Raw genomic sequence first — 15,400 nt, 5'->3', positions numbered from 1 at the left:
AGCCACCATACCCTGCCTATTTATTTATTTATTTTTAATTAATTAATTAATTTATTTATTTTGAGACGGAGTCTTGCTCTATTGCCCAGGCTGGAGTATAGTGGCTCCATCTCAGCTCACTGCAACCTCTGCCTTCCAGGTTCAAACAATTCTTCTGCTTCAGCCTCCTGAGAGCTGGGACTACAGGCGCACGCCACCTCGCCCAGCTAATTTTTATATTTTTAGTAGAGACGGGGTTTCACCATATTGGCCAGGCTGGTCTCGAACTCCTGACCTTGTGATCTACCCGCCTCGGCCTCCCAAAGTGCTGGGATTACAAGCGTGAGCCACTGTGCCCAGCTGCGTATTTATTTTTTTGAGACGAAGTCTCATTCTGTTGCCCAGGCTGTAGTGTAGCGAAGTGATCTCTGCTCACCGTAACCTCTGCCTCCTGGCTTCAAGCGATTCTCCTGCCTCAGCCTCGTAAGTAGCTGAGATTACAGGCGTGTGTCACCACCCCGGCTAATTTTTGTGTTTTTAGTAGAGATAGGGTTTCACCATGTTGGCCAGGCTGTACTCGAACTCCTGACCTCAGGTGATCGGCCTGCCTTGGCCTCCCAAAGTGCTGGATTACAGGCATGAGCCAACGTGCCCAACCTGTTTTTTATTGCTTTTTTAAGACAGGGTTGGCCGGGCGCGGTGGCTCAAGCCTGTAATCTCAGCACTTTGGGAGGCCGAGACGGGCGGATCACGAGGTCAGGAGATCGAGACCATCCTGGCTAACACGGTGAAACCCCGTCTCTACTAAAAAATACAAAAAAACTAGCCGGGCGAGGTGGCGGGCGCCTGTAGTCCCAGCTACTCGGGAGGCTGAGGCAGGAGAATGGCGTGAACCCGGGAGGCGGAGCTTGCAGTGAGCTGAGATCCGGCCACTGTACTCCAGCCTGGGCGACAGAGCGAGACTCCGTCTCAAAAAAAAAAAAAAAAAAAAAAAAAAAGACAGGGTCTCGCTGTGTTACCCAGGCTAGAGTGTTGTGGTGAGATCTCAGCTCACCACAACCTCTGCCTCCCGGGTTCAAACAATTCTTGTGCCTCAGCCTCCCGAGTAGCTGGGATTACAGGCATGCGCCACCATGCCCGGCTGACTTTTGTATTTTTAGTAGAGACAGAGTTTTGCCATGTTGGCCAGGCTGATTTCGAACTCCTGACCTCAGGTGATCTGCCCACCTTGGCTTCCCAAAGTACTGGGATTACAGGTGTGAACCACCGCGCCTAGCCCACTATCCTGTTTTCTTTCTTTCTTTCTCTCTCTCTCTTTTTCTTCCTTCCTTCCTTCCTTCCTTCCTTCCTTCCTTCCTTCCTTCTCTTCCTCCCTTCTCTTCCTCCCTTCTCTTCCTCCCTCCCTTCCTCCCTCCCTCTTTCCTTCCTTCCTTCCTTCCTTCCTTCCTTCCTTCCTTCCTTCCTTCCTTCCTTCCTTCCTTCCTTCCTTTTCTCTCTTCTTTTTTCTTTCATTTTTTGAGATGGATTCTTGCTCTGTCTCCAGGCTGGGGTGCAGTGGCACAATCTTGGCTCACTGCAACCTCCACCTCCCGGGTTTCAGCAATTCTTCTGCCTCAGCCTCCCAAGTAGCTGGGACTACAGGCGTGCACCACCAAGCCCAGCTAATTTTTGTATTTTTAGTAGAGACAGGGTTTCACCTTGTTGGCCAGGATGATCTCAATCTCTTGCCCTTGTGATCGGCTCGCCTCGGCCTCCCAAAGTGCTGAGATTACACGTGTGAGCCACCGCACCCGGCCACTATCCTATTCTCTATCTCTGTGAATGTGACTACTCTAAGTACGTCATGTAAGTGGAATCCTATGGTATTTGTCTTATGACAGGATTATTTCACTTAGTATAGTGTCCTCAAGGGTCATCCAGGTCGTAGCATACAACAGGATTTTTTTCCTTCCTGACCCCCCTTTTTTTGACTTGGAGTCTTGCTCTGTCACTCAGACTGTAGTGGAGTGGCCATCATAGCCACTCCTGGACTCAAGTGATCCTCCCACCTCAGCCTCCCAAGTAGCTAGGACTATAGGTGTGTGCCACCATGCTCGACTAATTTTTTTTTTTTAAGTTTTGGAGAGACAGGGTGGGCTCAGTAGCTCCCACCTATAATCACAGCACTTTGGGAGGCTGAGGCAGTAGGGGTCGGAGGAGGGGATCACTTGAGGCTACGAGTCTGAGACCAGCCTGGGCAACATGGTGAAAACCTGTCTCTATTAAAAATACAAATATTAGTCGGGCGTGGTTGTGCATGCCTGTAATCCCAGCTACTCGGAGGCTGAGGGAGGAAGGAGAATCACTGGAACCTGGGAGAATTTGTAGTGAGCTGACATCGTGCCACTGCACTCCAGTCTGGGCGACAGAGTGAGACTTCCTTTCAAAAAAAAAAAAAAGTTTTGGAGAGATGGGGATCGATCTTACTTTGTTGCCCAGGCTTGTCTGGAAATCCTAGGCTCAGGCAATCCTCCTGCTTCGGCCTCTCAAAGTGCTGGGATTACAGGCACGAGCCACTATACCTGGCAAGCACTTTATTTTGTTGTTATTATTATTATTACTTTGTTTTTTCATAACATTGATGTTTTGAAGGTTATAGGCCACCTCCTTTGTAGAGTGTCCCTCATTTTGGCTTTGTCTCATGTTTCTTTTTTTTTTTTTTTTTTTTGAGACGGAGTCTTGCTCTGTCACCCAGGCTGGAGTACAGTGGCCGGATCTCAGCTCACTGCAAGCTCCGCTTCCCGGGTCTACGCCATTCTCCTGCCTCAGCCTCCCGAGTAGCTGGGACTCCAGGCGCCCACCACCTCGCCCGGCTAGTTTTTTGTATTTTTTTAGTAGAGACGGGGTTTCACCGTGTTAGTCAGGCTGGTCTCGATCTCCTGACCTTGTGATCCGCCCGTCTCGGCCTCCCAAAGTGCTGGGATTACAGGCTTGAGCCACCGCGCCCGGCACATGTTTCTTATTATTAGATTTAAGTTATGCATTTTGGCAGGAAAACCAAAGAAATGATATGTGTCTCCCTCTTTGCTTCACGTCAGAGGCAACTAAGGTCAATTTGTCCTGTTAATGGTGATATTAACTTGTATCATCTGGTTAACGTGATGTTTGCCAGTTTTCTCCATGAATACTTTTTTTTTGTTATAATAAGTAATCTAGGGGAAGATACTTTGAGACTAAATAAATATCCTGTTCTTTATCAAATCAAATTAATAGTTTCAGTCTCTGTTGACAATCCTTGCTGGAATCTCATGATTTTTTGTTTGTCTTTTTAGTTTTGAGACTGGGTTTCACTTTGTTGCCCAGGCTGGAGTGCAGTGGCACAATCATGGCTCACTGCAGCCTCCACCTCCTGGGCTCAACCAATCCTCCTATCTCAGTTTCCCGAGTAGCTTGGACCACAGGCATGCATCACCACACCCAGCTGATTTTATTTTTTGTAGAGACAAAATCTCACTTTGTTGCCCTGGCTGGTCTTGAACTTTTGGGCTCAAGTAATCCTCCCACCTTGGCCTCCCAAAGTGCTGGGATTACAGGCTTGAGCCACTGTGCCCAGCTAGAATCTCATGTTTAATATTCCAGACCCATGGCAAACACTAAGAGGTGTAGCCTCTTAGACTGTACGAGGCTAACAGCAGTCAGAGAGCTCTAACTGGAAGTGAATTAATCTCCAGGATGGCCTAGAGGGATAAGAGGACCCAAAGCTCAATGATTTGGTGAAAAACTGAGGCTGGAGGCTGGTGGTAATTCATGCCCCCATCCCATACATATGTAATAAAGGCCCACTTTCTGCCAGGTACGGTTTTAGGCCCTGAGGCACAGTAGTGAAAAAAACAAGATCAAATCTCAGCCCTTGTTGTGTCGACACTGATGTGGCAGGATTCAAACTACAAACAAGAAAAATATGTGGTATGTTTCTTTTCTTTTCTTTTTTTTTTCTTTGAGACAGAGTCTCGCTCTGTCCCTAGGCTGGAGTGCAGTGGCATGATCTTGGCTCACTGCAACCTCCGCCTCCCAGGTTCAAGTGATTCTCCCGCCTCAGCCTCCCGAGTGGCTGGGATTACAGGTGCGCACCACCACGCCTGGCTAATTTTTGTATTTTTAGTGGAAAGAGGGTTTCACCATGTTGGTCAGGGTGGTCTTGAACTCCTGACCTTATGATCCACCCACTTCGGCCTCCCAAAGTGCTGGGATTATAGGCATGAGCCACCATGCCTGGCCGGTATGTTTCTTTCTTTCTTTTTTTTTTTTTTGAATCGTTTTTGGCCAGGTGCGCTGGCTCATGCCTACAATCCCAGCACTTTGGGAGGCCAAGGCGGGCAGATCACTTGAGGTCAGGAGTTCAAGACCAGCCTGGGCAACATGGTGAAACCCCATCTCTACTAGAAGTACAAAAATTAGCTGGGCATGGTGGCAAGTGCCTATAATCCCAGCTACTTGGGAGGCTGAGGTGGGAGAATGGCTTGAACCCAGGAGGCAGAGGTTGTAGTGACCTGAGATCATGCCACTGCACTCCAGTCTCGGTGACTGGGGTTTTGGTATGTTGCCCAGGCTGGTTTCGAACTCCTAGGCTCAAGCAGTCCTCCCTCCTCGGCCTCCCAAAGGGCTGGGATTACAGGCGTGGGCCACCACACCCGGCCTATAGTATGCTTCATAGAAATATGAAAAGAATGAGAGCAAGGTTAAGATAGAGAGTAACAGGGCATCCCTCCTGGGTGAAACAATCCTGCCCCCTCACGCTCTCGTCTACCCTCCCGTGGGTCTCCCTGCTTCTGTCGTCTGCCAGAAACTGGCTGAGCCAAGTGCACTTGCAGACACCATCTGTTCTCCCCGGGAGTGGAGCCAGTGCCAGCGCCAGCATCTGGACTCTTGGCATGGAGCCCTGGAGCCCTGGAGCGAGGGAACTCCGGCCCCACAAAGGCCAGGGAATCCTCCAGTCTGGTGAGACGGAGGGCTTCTGGGAAGGGAGGCCTGTACAAGGCTCCATGAAGGAGGTGGAACCTTGCAAGACAGGGAGAGTCTTGTAATCAGTCCGATGGAGATGGACGTAAATAATAATATTAATAAACACCATCAAATGTGTTCAGACTGCTTTCTTTGCCCGGCTTTGGATAAATGTTGGATATTTGTTCATTGTTTATTTTTCTATTTCCTAGGCAGCACCTGAACCAAAATAGGTTCAGAGAGGCTCCCAATGTTGGACATTTGTTGTTACAGCAACTCTAAGTACATAGAGTATCACATAAGAGGCAAGGAGCATTATCCCCATTTTGCAGGTGAAGAAATCGGGGGTCAGAGAGGTAAAGGCACTGTCTAGAGGCCACATGCTCAGTGCCTTAAAGAGCCTGGAAAGGGGCCGGGAGCAATGGTTCATGCCCGCAATCCCAGCACTTTGGGAGGCTGAGGTTGGTGGGTTACCTGAGGTCGGGAGTTCGAGACCAGCCTGACCAACATGGAGAACTCCTGTCTCTACTAAAAATACAAAATTAGCCAGGCGTGGTGGCACATGCCTGTAATCCTAACTACTTGGAAGGCTGAGGCAGGAGAATCGCTTGAACCTGGGAGACGGAGGTTGAGGTGAGCAGAGATCACGCCGTTGCACTCCAGCCTGGGCAACAAGAGCGAAACTCTGTCTCAAAGCAACAACAAACAAACAAAAAAGAGCCTGGAAAGGAAACCAGGTCTATGTGGGTCCAAATGTTGACTCATGAACATCACTGTACCACTTGACAATCGAAGCATCACCCGCTACTGGACCCCACTCCTCAGCCTTCTTTTCCTAGAATCTCCCACCCTACCTGTCTCTGCTTCCTCCTCGCCCATTGGCTTAGCAAGGGCCGCAGGAACACAGCCCTGGGTTACAGTCTGCTGGGCTTGGTACCAGCTGTTTACTGTGGCCAAGTGAGCATACAGGTGAGTCTTTTTCTCTTTTTTTTGAGACGGAGTCTCGCTGTCTCCCAGGCTGGAGTGCAGTGGCATGATCTCGGCTCACTTCTAGCTCCGTCTCCTGGGTTCATGTCATTCTCCTGCCTCAGCCTTCAGAGTAGCTGGGACTACAGGCGCCCGCCACCAGGCCCGGCTAATTTTTTGTATTTTTAGTAGACACAGGGTTTCACCGTGTGATTACAGGCATGAGCCACCGGCCTGGCCCGTGAGCCTGTTTCTTTATCTGCAAAACAGGGATGAAAAACAAGCCAACACCCCCTCAGCACCCGCCCCCCGCCACCGCGGCAAAAAAACACACCAAAACAAAATAGGCCAGGCGCGGTGACTCACACCTGTAATCCCACCGCTTTGGGAGGCTGAGGCTACAGTGAGCAATGATCGTGCCACTGCATTCCAGCCTGGGCAACAGAGCAGGACCCCGTCTTTTAAAAAATAAAAGAAACCTGGCCGGGCGCGGCGCCTCACGCCTATAATCCCAGCACTTTGGGAGGCTAAGGTGGGTGGATCATCTGAGGTCAGGAGTTCCAGACCAATCTGGCCAACATGGCGAAATCTCATCTCTACTAAAAATACAAAAATTAGCTGGGCGTAGTGGCTTGCCCCTGTACTCCCAGCTACTCGGGAGGCTGAGGCAGGAGAATCGCTTGAACCCGGGAAGCGGAGGTTGCGGTAAGCCGAGATCATGCCACTGCACTCTAGCCTGGGCGACAGAGCAAGACTGCGTCTCAAAAACAAAACAAAACAAACAAACAAAAACCCCGAAGTAAAATAGCAGCGACAACAACAACAACAACAACAAAAAAACGCGGAGCTACTGAGAGGAGGAATGAATGCGATGATGAATGTAGAGCGTTTCACACAGGTCTTGGGTACAGTCTGCCCTCAATGAACCAATGATATGCCCTTAGGCAATTTACCTAACCTCGGCTTGCAGTTTACTCCCGCGTGAAACGGACAATAAACAATTATGCCTCTTAGGGTTTTGCCGAGGAATACATGTGTATGTAAGTTTATTTGCAAAGCACTTAGAACAGGGCGCACTGTCCTTGTTGCTGTTATTATTATTGGCTATTATTGCGCAAAGGGGAAGGGAGGCGGGGCCAAGCCAGGAAGGCCCTGGAGAATCAGGGGTGCCCTCTCCTCCGGCAGAGCTTGGGCCTGGACTCACGAGGAAGGGGCTACCGTTCTCCGAGGATTCCCGCCTGCTCCCAGACCCCCGGGAGTCGTAGGAACCCGCTCCTGGACGCTGAAGTCGGCTTTCAGGGCCCCCTCGCCGGACGCCGCGGAGGGACAGAGCTTGGGAGGCCGTCGCCCCGCCCCGTCCCCGCCCCCGCGCGCAGCGGGCCCGGGGCGCCGAGACCCGCGAAGAGCAAAGCGCCAGGCCCCTGCGCCCCTCGGACCCTCGGTGGCAGGGTCTGGGCGGGTGACATTGCGGGGGTTCAGGAGGCCCCCGGCCTGTGATCGTAAGCGGTGAGCGAGGGGCGTAGGTGGGTGGGGGTCACAGTCCCTCCCCTGGGTCCTGGCGTTGGGGATGAGAGGGCAAAGCTTTGGTGAGGAAATCGGCTCAGTCAAGGTTTGGAATGAGCGGGCAGGAGGCTTGGGGACCTCCCAGGGGGATCGTAGGACAAGAAGAATATTCTTTCTGGTTGTGTTGCGTGTGTAGTGTATGTGTGCTGGGGTTGAAGGTGTTTATGGGGCGAGGTGTGCCAAGGATTCTGGAGAGCTGGTGCGTATGTGGGAGTTGTGTGGAGTCATGGGTGTGTGGGTGGAGTAGGGCAGGGGTGCCTGGGCCTGATGAGTGAGGCAGGCATGCGAGAGGTCATGAGAATAGGGGAGAGGGCCAGGGTGCGTGTGTGTGCACAGGTGTCTGTGGTTTGTGATGCAGTGGGGAGTAGGGTTGTGCACGGAGTCAACTGGGATAAATGTGTAAGGAGGTTGGGGGCCTGAAAGGGGTGCTGACTTTTGGGGCAAATATACAAGGAGTCCTTTGGGAGATGAATGTGTGGAGGTGGAGGCTGGGCTTGCCTAGATGGGGCTGTGTGGCAGGGGACTTCGGGGGGCAGGTCTAGGGGACACAGGAGGGGGAATGCAGATTAGAGTGAAGTTCCAGGCAGCACTGGGGGTAGGGGATGGGTGTGTGTGTGACTGGGAGGGGTGTGTGGACCTGGATAGGTGGCCACAGGGTATGAACCTGGGATGGGTGCTGGGGGTGTTCATGGGGCAGGTAAGTGTGTAAGGCATGGTTCAACAGGTGCAACTTAATGGGATAAGTGTGATGGGTATGTGGCTTTTGCCTGAGAGAAATGCCCAGAATTTGGTTGGGTGCAGTGGCTTATGCCTGTAATCCCAGCACTCTGGGAGGCCGAGGCTGGTGGATCCCCTAAGGTCAGGAGTTCGAGACCAGCCTGGCTAACACAGTGAAACCCTGTCTCTACTAAAAATAATAATAATTTTTAAAAAATTAGGCGGGCATGGTGGTGGGTGCCTGTAATCCTAGCTACCCTGGGAGGCTGACGCAGGAGAATGGCTTGAACCCGTGAGGCAGAGGCTGCAGTGAGCTGAGATCGCACCACTGCATTCTAGTGGATCTGCAGTGGTGGATCTGCCTCGGCAACAGATAGAGACTTTGTCTCAAAAAAAAAAAAAAAAAGAAAAAAAGAAAAAAAGAAAAAAGAAAAAAAAAAAAGAGAGAAATGCCCAAAATTGAATGTCCTAAGTTCTCTTTGTAACCTGAGGCCAATCTTTTTTTCTCTCTGGGCCTCAGTTTCCCTATCTGTAAAATGGGTCTGAGGACCACCGCACTCACTGGTCTCTGCCTGGGTCTCTCTAAAGCAAGGGGTCAGAAGTTGAGTGAAGTGAGACTTTTACAACTTGTCTTTTTCTTCCCCCTACCCCTAGGAAATCCCTCTTGGAGTTTTCCCAAAGCCATGGACAGTCCTAGTCTTCGTGAGCTTCAACAGCCTCTGCTGGAGAGCACAGAATGTGAGACCCCTGCCCAGAAGCCTGGCAGGCATGAGCTGGGGCCCGCCTTACGAGAGTTAGCCTTTGCCGAGTCCCTGAGGGGTTTGCAGTTCCTGTCACCGCCTCTTCCCTCTGTCAGCGCTGGCCTGGGGGAACCAAGGCCCCCTGATGTTGAGGTAGGAACAGCAGACCTTAGTGGAAGGTACGGGAGGGGGCTGGGGTGAGCCCCACTATGGCCAGCATCTGGCAGGCTGACAGCTGTGCTGATCTGCCCTAGGCCTGGAGTCTCACTTCCCAGCTGTGTGTGGGCTTCTGAGATTTCCAGTTACGGTTCTTCTTGTTTTATGTCTCTCCTGGTTTCTTTACCTTTTTCTCTCCAGATTTGTCTCTCATCTTTGTTGCCTGGCCTTTGGCTTTGTCTTCCCTCTGATCTCTGACTCTGCTGCTTGGTGTCTTCAGAGTGCATGCACCTCTGGCTTTTGTCCACTCTGCTCTTTTTTTCTGTGTGTGTGTGTGTGTGTGTGTGTGAAGGTCTCGCTCTGCTGCCCAGGCTGGAGTGCAGTGGAGCGATCATAGTTTACTGCCACCTTGACCTCCTGGGCTCAAGCAATCCTCCGACCTCAGCCTCCTGAGTAGCTGGGACCACAGGCATGTGCCACCATGCCTGGCTAATATTTTGGTATTTTTTGTAGAGAAGAGATTTTGCCATGTTGCCCAGGCTGGTCTCAAACTCCTGCCCAGCCTTCCCTTTTTTTTTTTAAGTTAATGTCACTTTTTATAATTTCTCATTCCAGGCCAGGCACAATGGTTCACACTGGTGATCCCAGCACTTTGGGAAGGCGAGGCAGGAGGACTGCTTGGGCCCAGGAGTTCTAGACTAGCCTGGGCAACATAGCGAGACTCCATCTTTATTTTTATTTAATTTTTCATTTTGTCCTCTGAAAATTAGCAAGACCCCGTTTAAAAAAAAAAAATTAACCAGGTGTGGGGGCGTGTTCCTGTAGTCTCAGCTACTCGGGAGGCTGAGGTGGGAGGATCACTTGAGCCCAGGAGGTAGAGGCTGCAATGAGCTATGACCATACCACCTTACTCCAGCCTGGGCAACAGAGCGAGACAGACAGAAAGAAAGAGAAAGAGGGAGAGAGAGAGAGAAAGAGAAAGGGAGGGAGGGAGGAAGGAGAGAAAGGAAAGAGAGATAGAGAGAAAGAAGGAAGGAAGAAGGAATGAAGGAAAGAAGGAAAGGAAGGAAGGAAAGGAAGGAAGGAAAGAAAGAAGGAAAGGAAGGAAGGAAAGAAGGAAAGAAAGAAGGAAAGGAAGGAAGTAAAGAAAGAAGGAAAGAAGGGAAGGAAGGAAGGAGAGAGAAGGAAGAGAAGCAAGGCAGGCAGGCAGGCAACAATCACGATGAACTCTTATGGTTTCTGTTGGTCAGGAATTTGGGACTCAGTTGCATGGTTCTGCCTCTGGGTCTTTCATGAAGTTGCATTCAGCTGGTGGGTGGAACTAGAACAGTCAGGAGCTGGCTGGGTACTTTTCTCTTTCTTCATGGTGTCTTAGGGCTTCCTTTTTTTTTTTTTTTTTTTTTTTTTGAGACGGAGTCTGGCTCTGTCGCCCAGGCTGGAGTGCAGTGGCCGGATCTCAGCTCACTGCAAGCTCCGCCTCCCGGGTTTACGCCATTCTCCTGCCTCAGCCTCCAGAGTAGCTGGGACTACAGGCGCCCGCCACCTCGCCCGGCTAGTTTTTTGTATTTTTAGTAGAGATGGGGTTTCACCGTGTTCGCCAGGATGGTCTCGATCTCCTGACCTCGTGATCCGCCCGTCTCGGCCTCCCAAAGTGCTGGGATTACAGGCTTGAGCCACCGTGCCCGGCAGGGCTTCCTTTTTTTTTTGAGATGGAGTTTTGCCCTTGTTGCCCAGGTTGGAGTGCAATGGTGCAATCTCAGCTCACTGTAACCTCCGCCTCCTGGGTTCAAGCGAATTCCCCTGCCTCAGCCTCCTGAGTAGCTGGGATTACAGGCTTGTGTCACCATGCCCAGCTAATTTTGTATTTTTAGTAGAGACAGGGTTTCACTGTATTGCTCAGGTTGGTCTCAAACTCCTAACCTCAGGTGATCCATCCACCTCAGCCTCCCAAAGTGCCGGATTACAGGCGTGAGCCACTGTGCCCAGCCGAGTCTTAGAGCTTCCATATGTGGTCCCTCCATATAAGCTGCTTTGGGATTCCTTACAGCATAACAGCTTCAGGGCAGTCAGGCTGCTTAGGTACCTCCAGCCTGCAGCATGAATGTTGCAGCAAAGCAGAAGCTGCCTCACCTTTTCTGATTTCGCTTTGGAAGTCATGTAACATGACTTCCACCACATTCTATTCATTACAAGTGAGTCATGAGTCTGCTCAAATTCAAGGGGACGGGACACAGAACTCATCCCTTGATGGGAGGGATATCAAAGTCACATGGTAATAAAAGCATGTGGGACCAGGTGCTGTGGCTCATGCCTGTAATCCCAACACTTTGGGAGGCCAAGACAAATGAACTGCTTGAGGTCAGGAGTTCAAGACCAGCCTGACCAATGTAGTGAAAGCCCATCTCTACTAAAAATACAAAAATTAGGCAGGACTCGGTGGCTCACGCCTGTAATCCCAGCACTTTGAGAGGCTGAGGCGGGCGGATCACGAGGTCAGGAGTTCAAGACCAGCCTGGCCAACACGGTGAAACCCAGTCTCTACTAAATAAAAAAATACAAAAATTAGCCAGGTGTGGTGGTGCACACCTCTAATCCCAGCTACTCAGGAGGCTGAGGCAGAAGACTCACTTGAACCTGGGAGGTGGAGGCTGCAGTGAGCAGAGATCGAGCCACTGCACTCCAGCCTGGGCAACAGAGCGAGACTCCCGTCTCGGGAAAAAAAAAAAAAAAAGGTTTAAAAATCTAGACTCTACATTAGTTTCCAGCAGGCAGGTTTGCCCTAATCATTTAGGCCATTGGAGCATTTTATAATCTCAATCTTTTATTTATTTATTAGAGACAGGGTCTTGCTCCATTGCTCAGGCTGGAGGGCAGACATGTGATCATAGCTCACTGGAGTCTCAAACTTCTGGGCTCAAGCCATCCTCCTGCCTCAGCTCCCCAAGTAGCTGAGACTGTAGGCACAAGACACCATGCCTAGCTAATTTTTTTTTTTTTTTTTTTTTGAGATGGAGTCTCACTCTGTCGCCCAGGCTGGAGTGCAGTAGCGCAATCTCGGCTCACTGCAAGCTCTGCCTGCCGGGTTCATGCCATTCTTCTGCTTCAGCCTCCCGAGTAGCTGGGACTACTGGTGCATGCCACCACACCCAGCTAATTTTGATTTTGTGTTTTTAGTAGAGGTGGGGTTTCACTGTGTTAGCCAGGATGGTCTCCATCTTCTGACCTCACGATCTGCCATCCTTGGCCTCACAAAGTGCTGGGATTACAAGCGTGAGCCACTGCACCCGGCCCATGCCTAGCTAATTTTAAAATTTTTTTGTAGAGATGGGGTCTTGCTATATTGCCCAGGCTGGTCTCAAACTTCTGGCTTCAAATGATCCTCCCTAAGTGTTGGGATGACCGGTGTGAGCCACTGTGCCTGGCCAATAATCTCCATCTTTTTGCAGTTTCCTTGTTTCAGTGGCGTTTGTCCCTGTTCAGGGGCTTTTCTTTTTGAGACAGAGTCTTGCTCTGTCGCCCATGCTGGAGTGCTGTGGCTCCATCTTGGCTCACTGCAACCTCCACCTCCTGGGTTCAAGTGATTCTCCTGCCTCAGCCTCCTGAGTAGCTGGGATTACAGGGGCACCCCACCATGCCCAGCTAATTTTATTTTTAGTAGAGACGAGGTTTCACCATGTTGGCCAGGCTGGTCTCCAACTCCCGACCTCAGGTGATCCACGCACCTTGGTCTCCCAAAGTGCTGGGATTACAGGCATGAGCCACTGCGCCTGGTCATTCAGGGGCTTTTCACTCAGACATTATAAACAATTGTAGCATCCATGATTGGATCCGTGAACCCCTTGAAAATGAACTGAAAACTCTGGGTGTGGTTGGGGCTCTTCTCTGGAGACCTGGTCCATAGCTTCCCTTCAAAGGGCTCCAGGATACAAATGTCAAAAGTCCATCTCTGGTGTGGTGGCTCATGCCTGTAATCCCAGCACTCTGGGAGGCCGAGATGGGTGGAGCACCTGAGGTCAGGAGTTCAAGACCATCCTGGCCAACATGGTGAAACCCCGTCTCTACTGAAAATACAAAATTAGCCAGGTATGATGGCGCGTGCCTGTAATCCCAGCTACTCCGGAAGCTGAGGCAGGAGAATCATTTGGATCTGGGAGGCAGTGAGCTGAGACTGTGCCATTGTACTCCAGCTTGGGTGACAGAGCGAAACTCTGTCTCAAACAAACACCAAAAGCCCATCTCTGAACATTTTTTTCTCTTTGTATCTCTGGGGAAGCCCTGGGGGCAGGTATTGGCCTTTGAGGGCTATGGAGAGCAGAGCAATGGGGCAGGAAAGGTGGCTGGAGATGCCCACCTGGGCACTTTCCTGCCCATAGGACATGTCATCCAGTGACAGTGACTCGGACTGGGATGGCGGCAGCCGTCTTTCACCATTTCTACCCCACGACCACCTCGGCTTGGCTGTCTTCTCCATGCTGTGTTGTTTCTGGCCTGTGGGCATCGCTGCCTTCTGTCTAGCCCAGAAGGTCAGTCTGTGTGTGGGACTTGGAGGGGACTGGGCATAAAAGAGAAAAATGCCCCACACAAACAAAGAGCCATATACCTGAGGCGGGAAGGTGGAGGGCAGCCCAGAGTGTTAGTTAAGAACCTGAACTCAAATCCTGAGTCTGCCACTCTCTGCTATATATATATATTTTGAGTCTCACTTTGTTGCCCAGGCTGGAGTGCAGTGGTACAATCTCGGCTCACTGCAACCTCCGCCTCCTGGGTTCAAGTGATTCTCTTGCCTCAGCCTCCTGAATAGCTGGGATTACAGACATGCGCCACCATGCCCGGCTAATTTTTGAATTTTTAGTAGAGACGGGGTTTCACCACGTTGGCCATGTTGGTCTCGAACTCCTGACCTCAAGTGATCCTCCCACCTTGGCCTCCCAAAGTGCTGGGATTACGGGTGTGAGCCACGGTGCCCAGATCTCTGCAAGATTTTGGGCGAGTCACTTAACTTCCCTGTGCCTCACTTTCCTCATCTGTAAAGTGGGAATAATTGCTACCTCTAGGCCAATGTGAGAATCAAATGAGTTAGAACAGTGGCATATACCATTTTAATGTTTTTATTAATCACTCAGCATCCCCAGTGCCTGACCTATAGTAGGTGCTACGTATCTGCTTTTGGAATACATGCATGAATGAATGAATGGGTATGTTGGGTGGGGGAGACCAGGGGAAGGGTCTGGGACTGAGGGGATGCCTGGGTCACTGCTGCCCACTGCCTCTACAGACCAACAAGGCTTGGGCCAAGGGGGACATCCAGGGGGCAGGGGCCGCCTCCCGCCGTGCCTTCCTGCTGGGGGTCCTCGCCGTCGGGCTGGGCGTGTGCACGTATGCGGCTGCCCTGGTGACCCTGGCCGCCTACCTTGCCTCCCGAGACCCGCCCTAGTTGCCCCTACAGCCCTCACTGTGAACCCTGAGGCCGGCAGCCCAGCAAATCTGTGGGCAGAGAGTGGAGAATCTTGGTGGATGAGGCTGCGGCGGCGGCAGGAGCATCTAGAAACGGGAGTGAGCTGGACTGGAACCCCTCCCCTTCCTGGCCACCGCTCATCGGGCGGCAGCAACGTGAGATTAAACACCAGACACTCTTACAGCAAACCAGAGTCTGTTCATGTGTGTGGGAGGATGGAAGGGGTTGGGGGTGCTTGAGACCAACAGGGGACTGACTGGTCAGGGTGACGAGCTGTGGTGGGCATCCCCAGGGTGCTTGCCCCCTGAGACCTGAGCTGGAAAAGGGGAAGAGGATTTTTTTTTTTTTTTTGAGAGATGGTCTCCCTGTTGTCCAGGCTGGAGTGCTGTGGCACAATCACGGCTCACTGCAGCCTTGAACCCCTGGGCTCAAGCAATCTTCCTGATTGAGCCCAGGAGCCTCCCAAGTAGCCAGGACTACAGGCACCTGCCACCACACCCAGCTGATTAAAAAAAAAAATTTTTTTTTTTGTAAAGACAAGGCATCATCGTTACATTGCCCAGGCTGGTCTGAAACTCCTGGGCTCAACTGATCCTCCCGCCTTGGCCTCCCAAAGAGCTGAGATTACAGGCATGAGCGACCACGCCTGCCGGTTTCTAAACAGCAGGATGTTCTCATTCCAATATTGGTGGTTAGCAGACAACTGGAGAGAGCTGAGTTCCAAGTCCTTACTCCTCTACCTGTTAACTGTGTAAGCTTGGCCCAAGTGACTTCTCTTGAAGCCTCATTTTTTCTCCTCTGCAAAATGGGACTTTCTGCACACCTCAGGCTGTAGTGAGGATTA

General features: G+C 51.2%; 1 protein-coding gene across 6 annotated transcripts; it reads left to right on the top strand.

The window, feature by feature from the left end:
* The first annotated feature begins 7,061 nt into the window (after positions 1–7,061).
* On the top strand, positions 7,062–14,744 carry TMEM91 (transmembrane protein 91). 6 transcript variants are annotated; one of them, XM_037991734.2, is made up of 5 exons: positions 7,062–7,431; positions 8,860–9,098; positions 13,475–13,624; positions 14,225–14,296; positions 14,525–14,744. In XM_037991734.2, exons 2-4 carry the CDS (start codon positions 8,889–8,891, stop codon positions 14,282–14,284), a joined length of 420 nt encoding a protein of 139 aa, XP_037847662.1. In that variant the 5' UTR covers positions 7,062–7,431; positions 8,860–8,888; the 3' UTR covers positions 14,285–14,296; positions 14,525–14,744. The 6 variants fall into 6 exon arrangements, with proteins under 6 accessions (XP_037847662.1, XP_007995093.1, XP_007995092.1 ...); XM_007996902.3 differs by lacking the exon at positions 14,225–14,296 and having other exon boundaries at positions 14,548–14,744; XM_007996901.3 differs by lacking the exon at positions 14,225–14,296 and having other exon boundaries at positions 14,536–14,744.
* The last annotated feature ends 656 nt before the right edge of the window (positions 14,745–15,400 follow it).

This window comes from Chlorocebus sabaeus, chromosome 6 (genome assembly GCF_047675955.1).
Source record: "Chlorocebus sabaeus isolate Y175 chromosome 6, mChlSab1.0.hap1, whole genome shotgun sequence".
Classification (NCBI taxonomy): Eukaryota; Metazoa; Chordata; class Mammalia; order Primates; family Cercopithecidae; genus Chlorocebus; species Chlorocebus sabaeus.
Note: the sequence above shows the minus strand (reverse complement) of the source record. Positions and strands in the feature narration are given on the sequence as shown.

What these genes read in the sequence shown, in the direction of transcription:
- TMEM91 (XM_007996899.3), top strand. Translation starts at nt 8,889, where the DNA reads ATGGACAGTCCTAGTCTTCGTGAGCTTCAACAGCCTCTGCTGGAGAGC. An exon ending in CAAGGCCCCCTGATGTTGAG is followed by an intron (nt 9,099 to 13,474) that starts GTAGGAACAGCA and finishes TCCTGCCCATAG; the next exon opens with GACATGTCATCCAGTGACAG. An exon ending in CCTTCTGTCTAGCCCAGAAG is followed by an intron (nt 13,625 to 14,376) that starts GTCAGTCTGTGT and finishes CTGCCTCTACAG; the next exon opens with ACCAACAAGGCTTGGGCCAA.